The sequence below is a fragment of the Ptychodera flava genome, chromosome 6, assembly GCF_041260155.1.
Source record: "Ptychodera flava strain L36383 chromosome 6, AS_Pfla_20210202, whole genome shotgun sequence".
Lineage (NCBI taxonomy): Eukaryota > Metazoa > Hemichordata > Enteropneusta > Ptychoderidae > Ptychodera > Ptychodera flava.
The window spans coordinates 32,891,020-32,906,489 of record NC_091933.1 but is presented as its reverse complement, the minus strand read 5'-3'; the positions used below and the strand labels follow the sequence as shown (position 1 = coordinate 32,906,489).

General features: G+C 38.7%; 1 protein-coding gene across 1 annotated transcript in view; it reads left to right on the top strand.

The window, feature by feature from the left end:
- The window catches only part of LOC139134332 (kappa-type opioid receptor-like), a 34,056-nt gene extending 20,133 nt beyond the window's left edge, over nt 1-13,923 (top strand). The window contains exon 2 of the mRNA XM_070701213.1: nt 12,526-13,923. Within this exon, the coding sequence (XP_070557314.1) occupies nt 12,537-13,670 (1,134 nt within the window). The 5' untranslated portion in view covers nt 12,526-12,536 and the 3' untranslated portion in view covers nt 13,671-13,923. The remainder of the gene's footprint in view (nt 1-12,525) is intronic.
- The last annotated feature ends 1,547 nt before the right edge of the window (nt 13,924-15,470 follow it).

The window sequence follows — 15,470 nt, the reverse complement described above, 5'->3', positions numbered from 1 at the left end:
CAGGGATGGCGGCCATATTGAATTTCACATATCTGTAATCTTGGGTCATTTGCTTCCCTAGTACCGAAATTTGCGCGGTGAGCCCCGATGTTTATTCTTGGCTTTGAAAGAGAATGTTTGAAAGATTCCTTGAGGAAAGTATGAGCGAAAGTTTAAGTCTTTCACTTTCGAGGCGCATACTACCTTCAAGTCATGCAATACAGTGACTGTGGAACATTAATAGGCATGTGCATATACAATGTGCACAGATTAAGATCCCCATCTTCGTGTCGGTGGACGATAACTCTTTTTCAAGTCGTCGAAGTTTGCGTGTACGGTTACCTTAATGGACGCTTTCCCGGATATCTACTCTTATTTCCGAGCCGTTTTGGGGTTTACAGGTAATGTGATCAATCATACACGAGAAATTTTAATTGATCGTGATTGCGTTTTTTTAAAAAATGCTTATAATGTTAAGTACTCATATGCGAAATTGTGAAAATAGTATCTTCACAGGTGAGTTGATGTGACTTGGCAGCATGCCAGCGTTAAACCAATAGATTCAGTCGTCCATGATACGTGAATTTAAAGTTTACATCCATGGTTGATCTTAATGGGCTCGTGTCTTTGGAGGATATGTCAGTATTAATTTATGTTATGCCGACACAAGAACTTTAGTGCTTCCGTACAATCTTTTAAATTTTTATGATTTCTTTTGCCTCTTTGTGAGTCTTTATCCAAATGCGCAGATTAACTTATTTGCCTGCATATTAGGCCATTGGCGAAAGTCGGTATCATCGAATAGGTGTGGGAAGACACAAGTCACCGTCACAAGACTTACAAATCAGTCATTTTATGGCAATCGTTCATTAACAATTGAAAACAATAATAGCATAAGGTTATGGAAAATAATACGCTTCTCTCAAGAACTATTCGAATAAGCTCTCGTAATGAGTAAAACTTTGGAATAATTAATTCGATATGATGGATGTGTTAGGTCTATGTTTTAGTTTACTTCGTAGCGATAAATGTCAATTGTGTCGCGTGACAAACAGTTTAAACGCCTTTCAGGCACAACTTCTTGCTATGGCCAATTACAACAGTGCGATCAGATCTCTTACTAAAACTAGCTCTGAGTTTATGAGTTATGTATGTAATTGCACGCTTCAGGAGTATCTATCAATTTTTACGCAGGTCTTTATAATCGTTTTATATGAAATGAGACTAGTTTGCCAGTCAGCACGCAGCCGAAAAATGAAACGCGATAAGAATGATCATGTGAATACAATGCATTGGAGGACTGTTATACCATCCATTCAAGGCCGTGGGAAGTGCAATGAAAATCTTACCGTTATGTCACCGGAAGTGTTTTGATTCTTTGTCAAATCATCCAAGTTTTTCCGATATTTGAAATTCAAAATGGCTTCCATTCTCGTGTTAACGTATGGAAAAATCAATTTTCGATTTTCATTAAAAAAAAACCAGGAAAGCAGCGAAAGCACACTCAATGGGCAATAAAGCTCATATTTTTTTATTCTATTACGTAGGTTACCTTTCATTTCTGAAAGACAGATTAAAGTAATATCTATGATTAGAAGAGTCGTGTAAATGTTATATATTGCCTGTAGAGAATCAATTTGACAGTACAAGTCATATGTTTGATCTATACATTATGTATATTTCATTATTTTCTCCTGACACTTCAGAGACATATACTTCTACAGATTCAAATTCATAAGTCAATATATTCTAGCTGTACTAAATAATGACGGCCTTTCCTCTGATCAAACCATGACTTGATGCGACCCCTGTTGCCAAACTGTCCCCAAATTGTACTGCCTTCCCCTTGTTAATCCAAGCCCTTTCTAGTCCGATAAGTGTTGCATAGATTTGAATCATTTTCCTGTTTTTTCTCACTTGAGCCTAACAATCCAGTCTTCCCGACCTCTTCAATTGGTTTGGACTGAAACTACAATAACATTTCGGCAAGATTTGCGAACTATAATATAATGAAAGCCAAAGACAACGGTACATTTTCTATTACCACTTCTTCCCCATATATCAATTATTTTGCATGTGACGTATTTCATCTACCGGTTTATGAGTACAGGGAATACAAATATTTAAACTACCGCGTAATATAATGGAGATATATCAGATTGAGTTCAGCAGTTCAAGTAAATGTTTGTCTCTGGTATAATAATGTTACGTTAATCAAATACATGCATCACTAAATATAGGGGTAAAGGTACTTAAATCTCGTCAAATTATAATCCTCTGCATCATGAGTAGCAATTGCTTTGACAGTTTGATGATTCCTTTTTAAGACACTGCTTTACTGCTGCGTGGTGGCAGGTTACTTCGGTATGTGGATGCTGTAAATATACAGGTCACTGCAAACTGGCAAGCATAGGTTCTCGCAACTGAATAATCTCAAATTTATTGGAATACCTACATACCTACCTACCTACCTACCTACCTACCTACCTACCTACCTACCTACCTACCTACCTACCTACCTACCTACCTACCTACATACATACATACATACATACATACATACATACATACATACATACATACATACATACATACATACATACATACATACATACATACTTACATACATACATACATACATACAGACATACATACATACATACATACATACATACATACATACATACATACATACATACATACATACATACATACATACATACATACATACATACCGACCGACATACATACATACATACATACATACATACATACATACATACATACATACATACATACATACATACATACATACATACATACATACATACATACATACATACATACATACATACATACATACATACATACATACATACATACATACATACATACATACATACATACATACATACATACATACATACATACATACATACATACATACATACATACATACATACTTGAAAGAAGCCAACCTCCGCAAAATATTTGAACGTGACCTTTTCTCCCCATCCATGCTTTAGTGTGACGAAAACTTCGTTTATTCAGTCGGACGTATTGAATCAAACTATGAAACAGGTTACGTATTTTATTTTCGCTAAACGACTATCATTATAATCATCCTTTACGGGTTAAGTTAGTTAGGTCATCGTCGTAATCATCATCATTATCGTCATCACCACCACCACCACCATCACATCATTATCGTCATCACCATCACCACCACCACCATCATCATCATCATCATGATTTTCACAACTTTAAACAAAATCGGTCATTTCCACTGTTGAAGGTTGTAGCATCGGCCTAAACATTGGACATCGAATATGTCCGCTCGTCATTAACACTCAGCCAATCAGGTAAAACGAGAGTGGATAATGATATCGGTTGATGTTTGTAATTGTGTTGTTATTGGCGCCATTGTGCCTGAAATAATCTTCTCCGGTGTGGATGTGACTTGAACTATGCATCATTAATACCGCGCAAGTTTTACTTTCACTTCTCAAAATCTCAAGAGTGGCCCAGATTAAAAGAGCGATGCCCATTGACTAGCTCATCTCGACTAGTGCGTGGACGTTCAATGAGATTGAAGAGCCAGTATCAAGTTCTAAGTCAATTGTTGAAGACAACCTTCTCGTCGACACGCTGAAAGATCGATCAATTTTGTTCAGCGTTCGCAGACTTTATATGTAATTACTCTATGCAGTCATGAACCCTTCGAAGGTACAATGGTGTTCAGAACGTGAGGCAGATTAATATGGCACGGTTCCTTGTTCAGGCACTAGGGTGTTAGTCACTGCAGGGTGTAGTGTTACCTGCCCGTACCGTCTTTCCTTTACGATCTTACATCAGCTAAATTCTGTGGGATTCTGGGGGATTCGTCAGATTCATGTTTAAAAGCCATACCTGGGTTCATTAAATTAACAGTACTGACATGAACGCACGTCATATTTTTTTTCCCCTTTCCAATTCAGTCATGTACTTATAAGACGAAGAAATTGATATGAAAGATTTCATCATTCATGTGTTTGTACTTTATTCCCTCGATTGGCTAGTCACGTGGTTTGCAGTGCGATCATAATTGGAAGTGTTGACCGGCATAGTTGACTACACGTTTTATTAAACCATCTCCGGTCAAAGCACGGAATCGTTCATTGCTAACGTATTTACATCTTCTCGTAATGATTTGCGTCACGCTGTTAAATACACGCTAACTCGATTGAAACTACCGTTTGGACGTTGCTGATTCCAAACTCTCTGCATGGCTGCTGGATGGAATGGTCGCGTCACGTGGATGCAAATCTTCTTGTCAGTCAAACACGACGCTGTCGAGAAACCCCATTCGGAGGATGTGGCCATGCACGGTGGGTTGTCGTGCTCATTGATTTACAATTTTCTGGTCGCCATCTCAGAACTTTTGAGTCGGTTATAAGGTATGTTCATTGTCGGTGTTTCTTTCGCCGTTGTCTTTAATCCCTTCTACATTTTGTTGTCAAAGAAAGGTATGGGACGCGTCGAACCTAAGGTCAGACAATTTTGAAGGATAACTAGAATGCCGTCTTGCCTGTCAATCAAACAAGCACATAAAAAGTATAGTATGTATGAGCGCAGAGCAAGATTTCTGTACAGAAACGTCTGGTTCACATTTTCAGAAGTCGCAGGCATGTTGACACGATAACGATTTATACTCTCAAAATTAATTGGCTTTGAAGTGTTATCGCCAGATGAGACCAATCTTGATCAGTATTCAGGTCACAAAAAGCCTTACTATTCAGATGAACAATGTATTTATTTTGAGCAGAATTAAGGTCCTTTTCCCGCCGCCGCTGCTCGTGATATCCGTGACAAGCATCAACCGCCCAGCTAGCCCCACACCAAGGACGTCCTTTTGACTTTGACTCACGCGAATGGCTTTGGAATACACTTTCAGTTAAGGTTTATGGAACTGATTGGCATTTGGGTGACTCGCTTTTGAAGCGTTTATGTTATGTTATTTTTTTGCCGTAGCCCGCCATTTTTATTCCCTTGAAACCATACCAACATCCAAATTTTAGCCAAACAGATTACTGTATGCCTTAATATATGAGAACATGGACGGGAATGCCTCTTTGAGATGTGAAATGGAGGTATGGAACTTTTCATCATTGGTCGTGCAAAATCGACAGTAATTTATTATAATTTATATGTGAAAATAAGATGATTGTCGTGATGTTTCTGAAATTTTCGTATCTTTTTTCAGTTTAATATCGATTTTGATGTACTTTTGAGGTACTTTAGACGAAAAAATTGCATTCTCATGGGAGTACCTTTATTAATTTTCACGAGATGGGCATGTCTCTCAATAGGAAACCTCTAGCATCCATCTGCTGAACGATCGGAAAGCTAAACATCCATGCGAATTTTCGCTGTATCTCAGAACGTTCACGTTGCAACTTGTACAATAATAGCAAAAACTGTCGGCGCTTAGATCTCCCTGAAAGAGTTACTCATCTTTTTTAACAACACTGAATGGCAAGATGTGTTTCCTGGCAACCTGCCGATTGCAATTAAATGCTTGACTGAAATACTTTAATCCCTCACTTTGCCGTTCTACAAACGAGTGAATTATATACTAAATCTTGTGAATATGTAAAAAGAATTTAAATTGCAAACAAAAATTGGAAGTTATAAGTATGGAGCCTGAAGCAAGAAGTGAAATTCATTCCCCCGGTGTTGTTATGCTTCGTTATATGGGAGTCGCAGTACTGTGAAATCTATTATCGTGGACCCAATCCTTAGTGGCTTTTTTCAACTGTAGCGTGTGATGAGGCAGACGCAAGAATGTTATTCTAGCGTTGCAAGGGCCATTCCATCTTATATGAATCAGTACAGATGCTTTGTGTTTAACTGCACGATGCACAACCGCTGTGATGGAATGATTCAGTGTACAACCGATGCATGGCCATGTACATGTAGTACGATTTTCGCTATGTTTCGTCCAGGATATGAGAGGATAAGTGAGGTATTCTTATAGAATGGTCACTGTATTGTAATCATCGGTGTGTGTGCGGCCTTTGTTCGAAAGACGCGCTGGGATATTATTCGGTGTGAGGAACTTGAGATTTTGACTCAGATTTCAGAACTTCACTGAGTCTATTTGGATCAGTTATGAAAAACTCTTTTACTGAGTTTGCAAAAAGCTTAACCGATGGTTTCTGAAACATTTGTAAAATTGCCAGTTCTAGAACAATCGACATGAACAAGCATGAAGTAAAAGATGTTAAAGTTCTGTGCCATCAGATACCTGTAGGCTATATAGGTAGTGGAACTGACTGGTTATGAAATGGGATGCAAATGAAACTATATAGACCAGGCTCGCCTTTGTTTCTAATATATCACCCCTATATACCTGTCCAAGGATAACCTTTCCAACCAAATCTCATATATATCTCGCAGTCTCAAATATGAATATTTCATTTTATAGTGAGATTCAATACAGGAGTATTAACATAATTCTTCTGCGAATAAATATTTCAACGGCGCGGTACGAACTAAAACAGTTTTAGCACACCGCTTTTGTGTAGTATCTTATGGGCCACACCGTTATCAAATGGGCGAGGGGAGTTCTACGTATTTAAGTCCTGCCGAAAGTAATACTTTTACAGTGTGATATAAGATTTTACGTTGTAAACAGTGCTAAGTATCTATATACGGTCACTTTGAGCAGCGGGGGGATGCATGTAATACGGCCGTAGCAACAGACATACATGTATGTTCTCTACTACTTGGATTTTCCTTTGATATCAGGAAAATGTTGTGCTGGCGATTTTCAGGTTTGACTGTAGCTCGACGACCGCTGAAGCATCGCAAAGAATGTCTCGTCATAGAATCATTAATAGGCAAGTACAAGGAAACGAACATGTCGCAGCTCTACACGGGATAATGGATGACGCACATATATGTGTGCGACTTTCTTATACATGGGTATCGTGAAAATGCGGGTGATTATATTCAAATCAATTTCATTTCGTTTAACAAGACACCTCTAAAGAGACCTAATTTTCCCGAAATTATCGGAATCTTGCATAATGCTAATTGTTATTGAATTATTACGCAGAAAATTTCCAGATGTTATGCTCAGATAGTAGTTTTTAATAACATATCACGACATATTACGATAAATATAAATGATGGTTTTACGTGAAATAACTGTTTTTAAACGGTGTGCCAATATATGATACATAGATTTAATCGTAATAAACCTAATGGAAATACCCTGTCTTTGGTAATCTTATAATGTTTCTGCTGATGGGTGAGATTAAAATTCTCTTCTTGTTCAGTGCCAATTTCTCAAGCATGGCGCCTTTATCCATCGAGCGCAACAACGTGGATTAGCGAACCGCAACGACAAGAGATGTCGTGTGAGATACCGTTTTTCAGGACATTTACGAGTTATCAGTTCCAAAATGGCACGTGAGCCAACTTGCCGGGTTTAATTACCTTAGATTCTGGCCAATGGGTAGTGAAGAAAAACTTTACTGGAAAATTGAACATCAATATCTCAAAACTTTTGAGGAGTTCTTGTGGCGGTTCGTTTCTGTTTTTTTTTTGTTTTTTTTTTCAGTCGGCTCGGTTGCCATCACAGAGATCGCTGACGTGTGACATCTACCAATTACCCACAGCTTCAAACGTGATTACGAATTGCAAACCGCGATTCATCATACTCATCTCTGAGTAACTACGCCGGCGGGGCGCAGATTAATACATTTGTCGTTGTAAGAACTTCCAGCGCTCGTAGTGGTGCCCTGCGCGTCGCGCGCCTTCGCAAATTTACGCTTCACCAATGGTGTTCCATGTTTTGGCAAATGAAATCACGTCAAATAAATTAAATATGACCTTTACTATGACGATAAAGTAAGATAAAAACGAGACCATTAGCACTCCACGGGTTATTATTTTTAACGCATGCTGGGCAGGCTCTGTTTCCTGTCGGCCTTCATAACGTCGACTATTTCATATTTATGACTGTAGAGTGAGTTATTGCCCGACAGGGTGACCGGAAAATCGGAGATTATGATATTCCAATAACCGATTCAGCAGTCGGATGTAGGATCTTGAAAAGTAAACATGCAGGACGTAAGTTCCACTGTGCATAAGATATTCCATGCAAAGCAAAGTTACAAAGTGTATTTTATCATCCATCAAGTGCAACGGCAGAAACTACAGTGTGATGGGCGCCGGAGTTACAGACAACACGTGAGAACATGGTTGTTGTCTTAAAACTTTAATGCCAAGCTTTCTTTTGTTATGACAACGCTGTACCAAACACTTATCATCAAATCCCTTGAACAAGGTCTACTCGGTACCCTTTCTGCTCCAACGCCTCACTCACATGTTTCTCAGCGTCACCGTGATGCCTTGCAGGCGTCCATAACGCCGCCAACCATTGTACGTACCACTTCCCTCTTGTTGTAAAATTATTGTCCATTAATTCTTTACCATTACTGCGTTGTCAATGATCCGTGCTCATGGCTATGGTATGGTAAGATTATTTTATATTACGACTTTCCTATATTCAAGGGACAATAGCAGTAACGTTTGATGGCAGTTTACTCGTGTTTCTTCTATAAAGCAAGTATATTTTCTTCTGTTCTCTAAAGTATGGCAAATACAGAGTATTTCTCTGGCCAACACAATGAACTGAGTACAATATGCGATGTACTTGCTAATGGATGAATTCTAGTCTTAAAATACAGTCGTCAACAAAATATTGGGCATTACACGCACAAATGCGGTGTTGACGAGTTGAATACTGGACTTTGCGACATAATGTGGGGACTGAGCAGAATAAGAAATTGCCTCTTTAAAATAGAACAAACCAATAAGAGCAAGTGTAACTTTAAGGAAGGCTTCTTTCCCGTAATGAGAATGGTATCACCTCTTCACAACCCGACTTTGGACGATTCCATACAAAAGACAGGGTAGAAATTATTAGCAAGAGAATAGGAGGGAGGAGGTGAAATGGTTCAATACGACACGCTTCTCCCAATCAATATTGAATGTATTGCATGTGGTTGAAGTCCTGCTACAGCTGGTGTTTCAGTTAAGTCTGGGTGTTGCGCGATTGAACGATATTTGATAGATTTTTCAAAGAAACGGTTCCGACTGCCATGGTTAATGAAATGTATTTGAGAAAGGCGGTGTTTTTGTTGGTTTTCTTAATCACAATGACTTACCAAGATGTAAAGATTTAAAAAGTATAACACAGAAAAAGTTGAACGATAACAGATGTATTAACGATGTTGTAAGAATGCGTATTGTCAAAACATCTCCGATTTTTTCCTCATCCCGGTAAAACACGAAATACATGTAGAAATATTTATAAATGGCATACCACTTTGAGCGAAAATTAAATTCAAAAATCACTACGATGCTAGCGATACATGTTACACGTAGCGCTATGGGTGTTGCTCCCTTGCTGCGATCATGTAGCCCTAAGGTATAGTTTCGATATATGAACCCATACGGCAAGAGACTAATTTGCGTCCACCATATCTGAAGCCCTTGTTGGTTTCCTGGCGTACATGATCAAGATGCTTTAGAAAGCAAGTTTCATCACAAGCAACAATCAGTTTTCTTTCATCACTTAGCTGTGAGCCCTTTCATTTTAAACTTGATTCGCACAAACCAAACAGAAGAAAATGCTATCAGTCACGCAGCAGATAGGTGTGCGATGCTTCAAAGGGCTAGAGGAGATTTCACTAACTTCAGATCAGGAAAAGGAAAAATCATCAAGTTGTTTTTAATCGAAGATGTTTTTTGAAATACCAACGAGCATCGTTTTCTGAAATAGCCGAAGGGATGGACACTCCCTATAGTTCATCCAAAGAGGCAATTTTTAAGGCTCCCAATCACGTGACGCGTTCAACTCTAATCGGTTCCTTTACACGTATTCCGTAAAAGCGGCGCAACGCGTGATTTTCGCGAAAAGGGTGAGCCGTTTTTACTTCCTCCTAATCGATGGTTTCTCATCTCAATTCCTGGTGTTATAATATCATGCTGTATTTCACTGTCGACTTATTACGCGGTGTCACGTTGAAACAAATACGCCAGAATTGCACACACATTAAGAACGGTGGACCGCCGTGCTTACATGTAAGATGATCGTCAAATCGTTTACTGAGGGTGATTATCTCTCGATGACCATCACAACCTTAATCGAACCCTAACCATGACCCTAACGCGATACTGCAACTGAAATACGCCCGCTCACGTGGTGATTTTGACAACTACTTCCATCATTTCTAACGCACGGCCAGACTACTTATGAACCGGAATCACTAGAAAAATATAGATTAGTAAAGAGTGATTTCATACAGATGCAATGCTTCTGTGTAGTCCATTAAAAGGCAATCAATGATAAATTACAACCCTTGGTAAAATATGTACAAGGAAACTGTAAACACGTTAGAGTATGCGTTGCTGAGAACTTTGATGTATTTATAACAGTATGGTCTTTTTGCTTCAAATTTCTGTGTCCAACTGTATAAAAAACGTTACGTCTAGGATTCTCGGGTCATAATTTGCCGTTACTGAGCTACTCTGTAGGAGTCACGACATGGAGTGTTGATACCTCGGAGACAGAACCATGCGTCAGAGACGCTGTTCATTGTACCATGTGACCGTGGGAGTTCGAGAGACTGGCGTCAACTTGCACAAAATGTGAACTCTTTCATAAGGATGTTTGCAAGAAGTCAGTTACTTGACTGGGGTTTGCGAAAGAGCCGTAAGATCAGAATACCATCCGGAGTGTCATCTGTTGTTTGCCAACATCGCAGAGATACTTAAACTATATGTGACTTTCCACTCGTTTTTATTCGAGAAGTATATCGTCTCTAAGTACAGGCGATATATAATATCTGACATTGGATTTCAAACGAGTAGCATTGGAGACATAAATTATTTTAAGTAGTTACATACATATAAGATTGTAAATACACTTGACGATTTTAATCGAATAAATGAACTTGCATTTCAAATTAGATATTTGACACACACACACACACACACATACACACACACACACACACACACATACACACACATTTCCTTTGAAAGCAAGTCGAAGTGAAAACGCAGGTCATAAAATCATTTAATTTTTAATCCATCACCATGGAAACTTCATCACGTTTCTCTCCCTTTTATCAGAAGATAAAGTTAGAAATTGTTCGTTGGTGTATAGTCTTCATCCTTCGGGATCTTAATGATCTTTGAGAATTAACGCCTCGGAAGGCAGTGACAATATAATGCTATACATGTTTATCTCACATCGGGAGATGGATTTCTTGATAACTTCAGTTTCTGTTAATCCCCCCTGCAGTATACTTTAAATTCAATCACCAATCTAAACCAATCTAATTTCAAGAGCAGTAAATATTCTGTGCAACACCAGACATATTGATGTCGCTGGTATGTATTTTTTGTGGATATCTACATCTTGGGAAGAATAGGTGAAATTAACGCAGAGCGCGGCATGTGTTCGATGTTTCGACAATGTGCATTACACCGCACGTGATAACCGACACGTGCTTTGAATTAAAACACTATAAAGAACTGATACATCCTTGGCAGTATACATTTTCAGAACGAGTACTGACGTCTTGGCTATCATAATATAATAACATCTTCGTAAGAATTGCGATGCATTTACTTTTGTTTGTGACGGTTCCCACCACTTCCCCGGCCATTTCTAGTCTAAAAGCATCGTTGAACATTAGCTACTTGTGTTTTAATCACCCTATTGCTGCCCGTCGAAATTCATTTTGACAGTGGTTTACCAAATACTGTTTACGATGCACGTATGGTCCTTGTGAATTTCCTCGCTTTAAGACACTCCGGGTTCATCACTTTGGTCTTGAGTGAAATTCACCACAGTTCCCAATTTGCGGTATAATCGTCAGCAGCTGGAAAAAGCACTGCATTCAAAGCCGCGAAAAAAACCATCAAAATGCTTATTGTTGAAAGTATGGAGACAAGACACAAATTCTTTCTTCATTATATTTTGTACTGCTTCTACCTTACTTTCTCCTATTCAGGGATCCATGTATGAAACAATTATTTTCAACGGCAAATGTCAGAGAAAATGGCAAACTTATCTGAACATGATTAACTGCTTAAGGTAGTATGCGCCTCGAAAGTGAATGACTTAAACTTTTTGCTCAAACCTTCCTTAGGAATCTTTCTACCATTCTCTTTAAAAAACAAGAATAAAAATCGGGGTCACCGTGCAAATTTTGGTACTGCAGAAACTAAAACTCAAGACTTACCGATATTTAACATTTAAAATGGCCGCCATCCTTGTGTTAAGTCTATGGAGACAAATAAAATTTTCGAACTTCGAAAAACTAAGCCGGTGAAAAGTTTTCGTATACGAAGAGGTTTGAAATGAACCCCACAAGTGGTAGATTAGTAAAGAATTTAAAAAGTTTGATAGTCCTAATATCTGTCCCCAAGGCGTGTCCTACCTTAACTTTATTACAAAAAACTTATTTGATTTTTTTTCAGAAACCGAAATAATGGAACAATTTGAGGACGGTTCAGAAAATGCCAGTTTATACTTCTGGTATGGAGACTTTTATGGAAACTTCACTATGGGACCCTGTTTGATTGACCCGACAATCGAGTTTTACACCAGGGCTATTTTAAGCACTATTGCATTTCTTGGAAATGTATCGTTCATGTTCGTAGTGTGCCGGGTGAAGTCGACAAGGACGATACCGAATATCCATTTCATCAACCTCGCAGTGGTGGACATGATGATGATCGTGACGGAGCTGGGTTATGATGTGATTACCAGATTGAGTTTGGTCCGCCTTTTACCTTATTACAAGAATCTGGTCCTCTTCGAAGATGTGATCCCTAAAGTGTGGATATTCGTGACGCCGACGTTTTCGTGTACGGCGCTTTTAACCATAACGTTGATCAGCGTTGACAGGTACATCGCCGTCTGTCATCCCTTTAAAGCGAACATGTTGAAGATCCGAAGCAAAAAACGCGTCATCTCGCTGATGATATTCACTTGGGTGATGGGTGTAGGGCTAGGCTTCTTCGCCGTCTATACTATCTACTTCAAATCGGATGAAAAAATGTTCATGGCATACTGCATCGTCTTCACCTTGGTTACAGTAATGCCTGTCTGCTTCGTGATAATATGCTACACTCTTGTCATGGTAAACATTTTGATGTTGAAGAGACCTGACCATCTGACCAGAAAGAAAATGAGAAAGTCGAAAAAACGCGGCTCTCTGGGGTCAACTGAAGAGCAGCATGTTTTAATTCTCTGCGGGCTGATCACTCTTTTGTTTTTCATATGTTTCGCGCCTCTGGCCGTTAATCAACTAATTCAGACGTACTCGAGGATTTTAGTGGACTCGCCGATCAGTCCGAACATCAGGACGTGTTTGACGAATACCCAGACGATAGCCTTGCTCGTTCACCTCGCTCTGAGTCCCATCCTGTACAACGTGGGCAGTCGCGTCAGGAGGAGGGCGTTCAGGAAGGCTTTCTGTTGCCTCTGCTGTTGCTGTTTCTGCCTGTCCTGCAGGACGCACGATCGATACGTCTACTGCGACAGGACAGTGTACGAGCTCCGCTATCTCAATGATAGAAGGACTAGCGCCAGAGGATCGACAAGACTGAGTGACCTATGAATCGTAATGACCGTTCTAATTTCCCAGGGCGATAATTAGACTTAAATTGTATGCCAGAGCCTTATGTCGGCGTACATTTCATCAAACGTTCAACTTCTACGGTCACAGTTTCCCTGCCGGCAAGTTCAACTGAAGCTGAGGAGAATGTCTTATCTGCAGGATAAATTTACATGTACCAAATAGTGCGGCGAAAAGCGATCGGTGGCAAGATATGGTACTAATTAAGACAACATGGTATTTTAAAGGCAATATATGGGAGACCAATTACAATTGTTATTTAATACAAAAGTAACTATAAGGAATATATATATATATATAATATATATATATATATATATATCCAAATCACATGAATGAGAGTGTATACTAAAGAGCTAAGAATCCTTTTACTTCTGTCTGAAGATTGCAGGATGCATGAAACTTAAGTAACAGATATTATTACTTTTTGTAATTTGTGTTATTATTTATAACGCTCTACTTTTAGCATCGAGCACTGTAATTTCCCACCAGGACATTTGTATACCATATATATATATATATATATATATATATATATATATATATATATATATATATATATATATATATATATATATATATATATATAATGCTGCCTTGTGTTGTACTAGGCTTCTCACTGACACGATTCATATGAGACATATAGATACAGAGTTAGTAATCATGTTAAAATGTACACAAAATGCATGTTCTTTTAAGAAAAAATATGCACATTACTGTGTGTGTTTTTGTTTCTGCATTCAGTGTCCACACTATACGTACACAACAAACAGTACACGTACCATATACTCACAAGTCTGACGAATGCCTTTAAAAGCAATCTCCTTGTTGGCGAGTTGACCTGTCTCTGGGGGAAATGAGACTTTCAATTTTCATCTTGAGATCAATTACAGAGGGTAACGGTGATATATTTTAATTTTGCTAGCTGCACGATCCCAATTCATTGCACTGTCGCCCGTCTGGTTGTCTAATGCAAGGCTTCAATGCAATGATAGTATGGCACACCAGGGATCAATAATACCTTTTGACATGTTATTCCAACCTTTTCGTTTTATGTGCGACATTCTGTGAAACTAGACGAACTGAGTCATAATTCTCGGTAAACGTGTCACATGGGTATAACAACACCTTTTTTCTCTCTCTCCGAAGTTTGCTCTTTGTCAATGGTTGCAGTGGCGGCCCGTTGAAAGAAATATATGACATTAACACAACCACGGCGAACCTGTCTTTCAGAGAGTGGAAAAGGACTTAAGGTTCCAAGACAAGTAATTGACCTAATCTGGTGGTTAATTTTGGAAAGATTTTGCAAATTACCTGTCACGAGATAGTTATGTAAACTATGGTGACACTATGGTAACCAAAATGTTCCCTTTATCTAGAATTTCCGAAAATATATATAATTTACAGGGGTTCTGAGCTTATTAACCACTAGAGAATTGTTAGCTTAAAAAGGTTAATTGCTTGTCTTGGAACCTTAGAGACACTAATGGACAGTTCCTGTTCAATTTTTCTCAGTGCTGATTATACAGGCTCATAGATCAACAGTTCATTTCTTCGCGTGTTGAAACCGTTGATCGTCATAGTAGTAAACGACGAAAACGACGAAAAAACTGAACACAGGTCATACAGCTCACCTTACCACTAATGTTATCAACCTTTCAAATACAATGTGCTACTGATCGTATAGTTTAATCCCACATCAAAGCGCCCACTCGCTGATTGAAACTAATCCAACAAGACTGAAGGTAAATAGATTTTTGACGTGATATAATGCCCCATGTA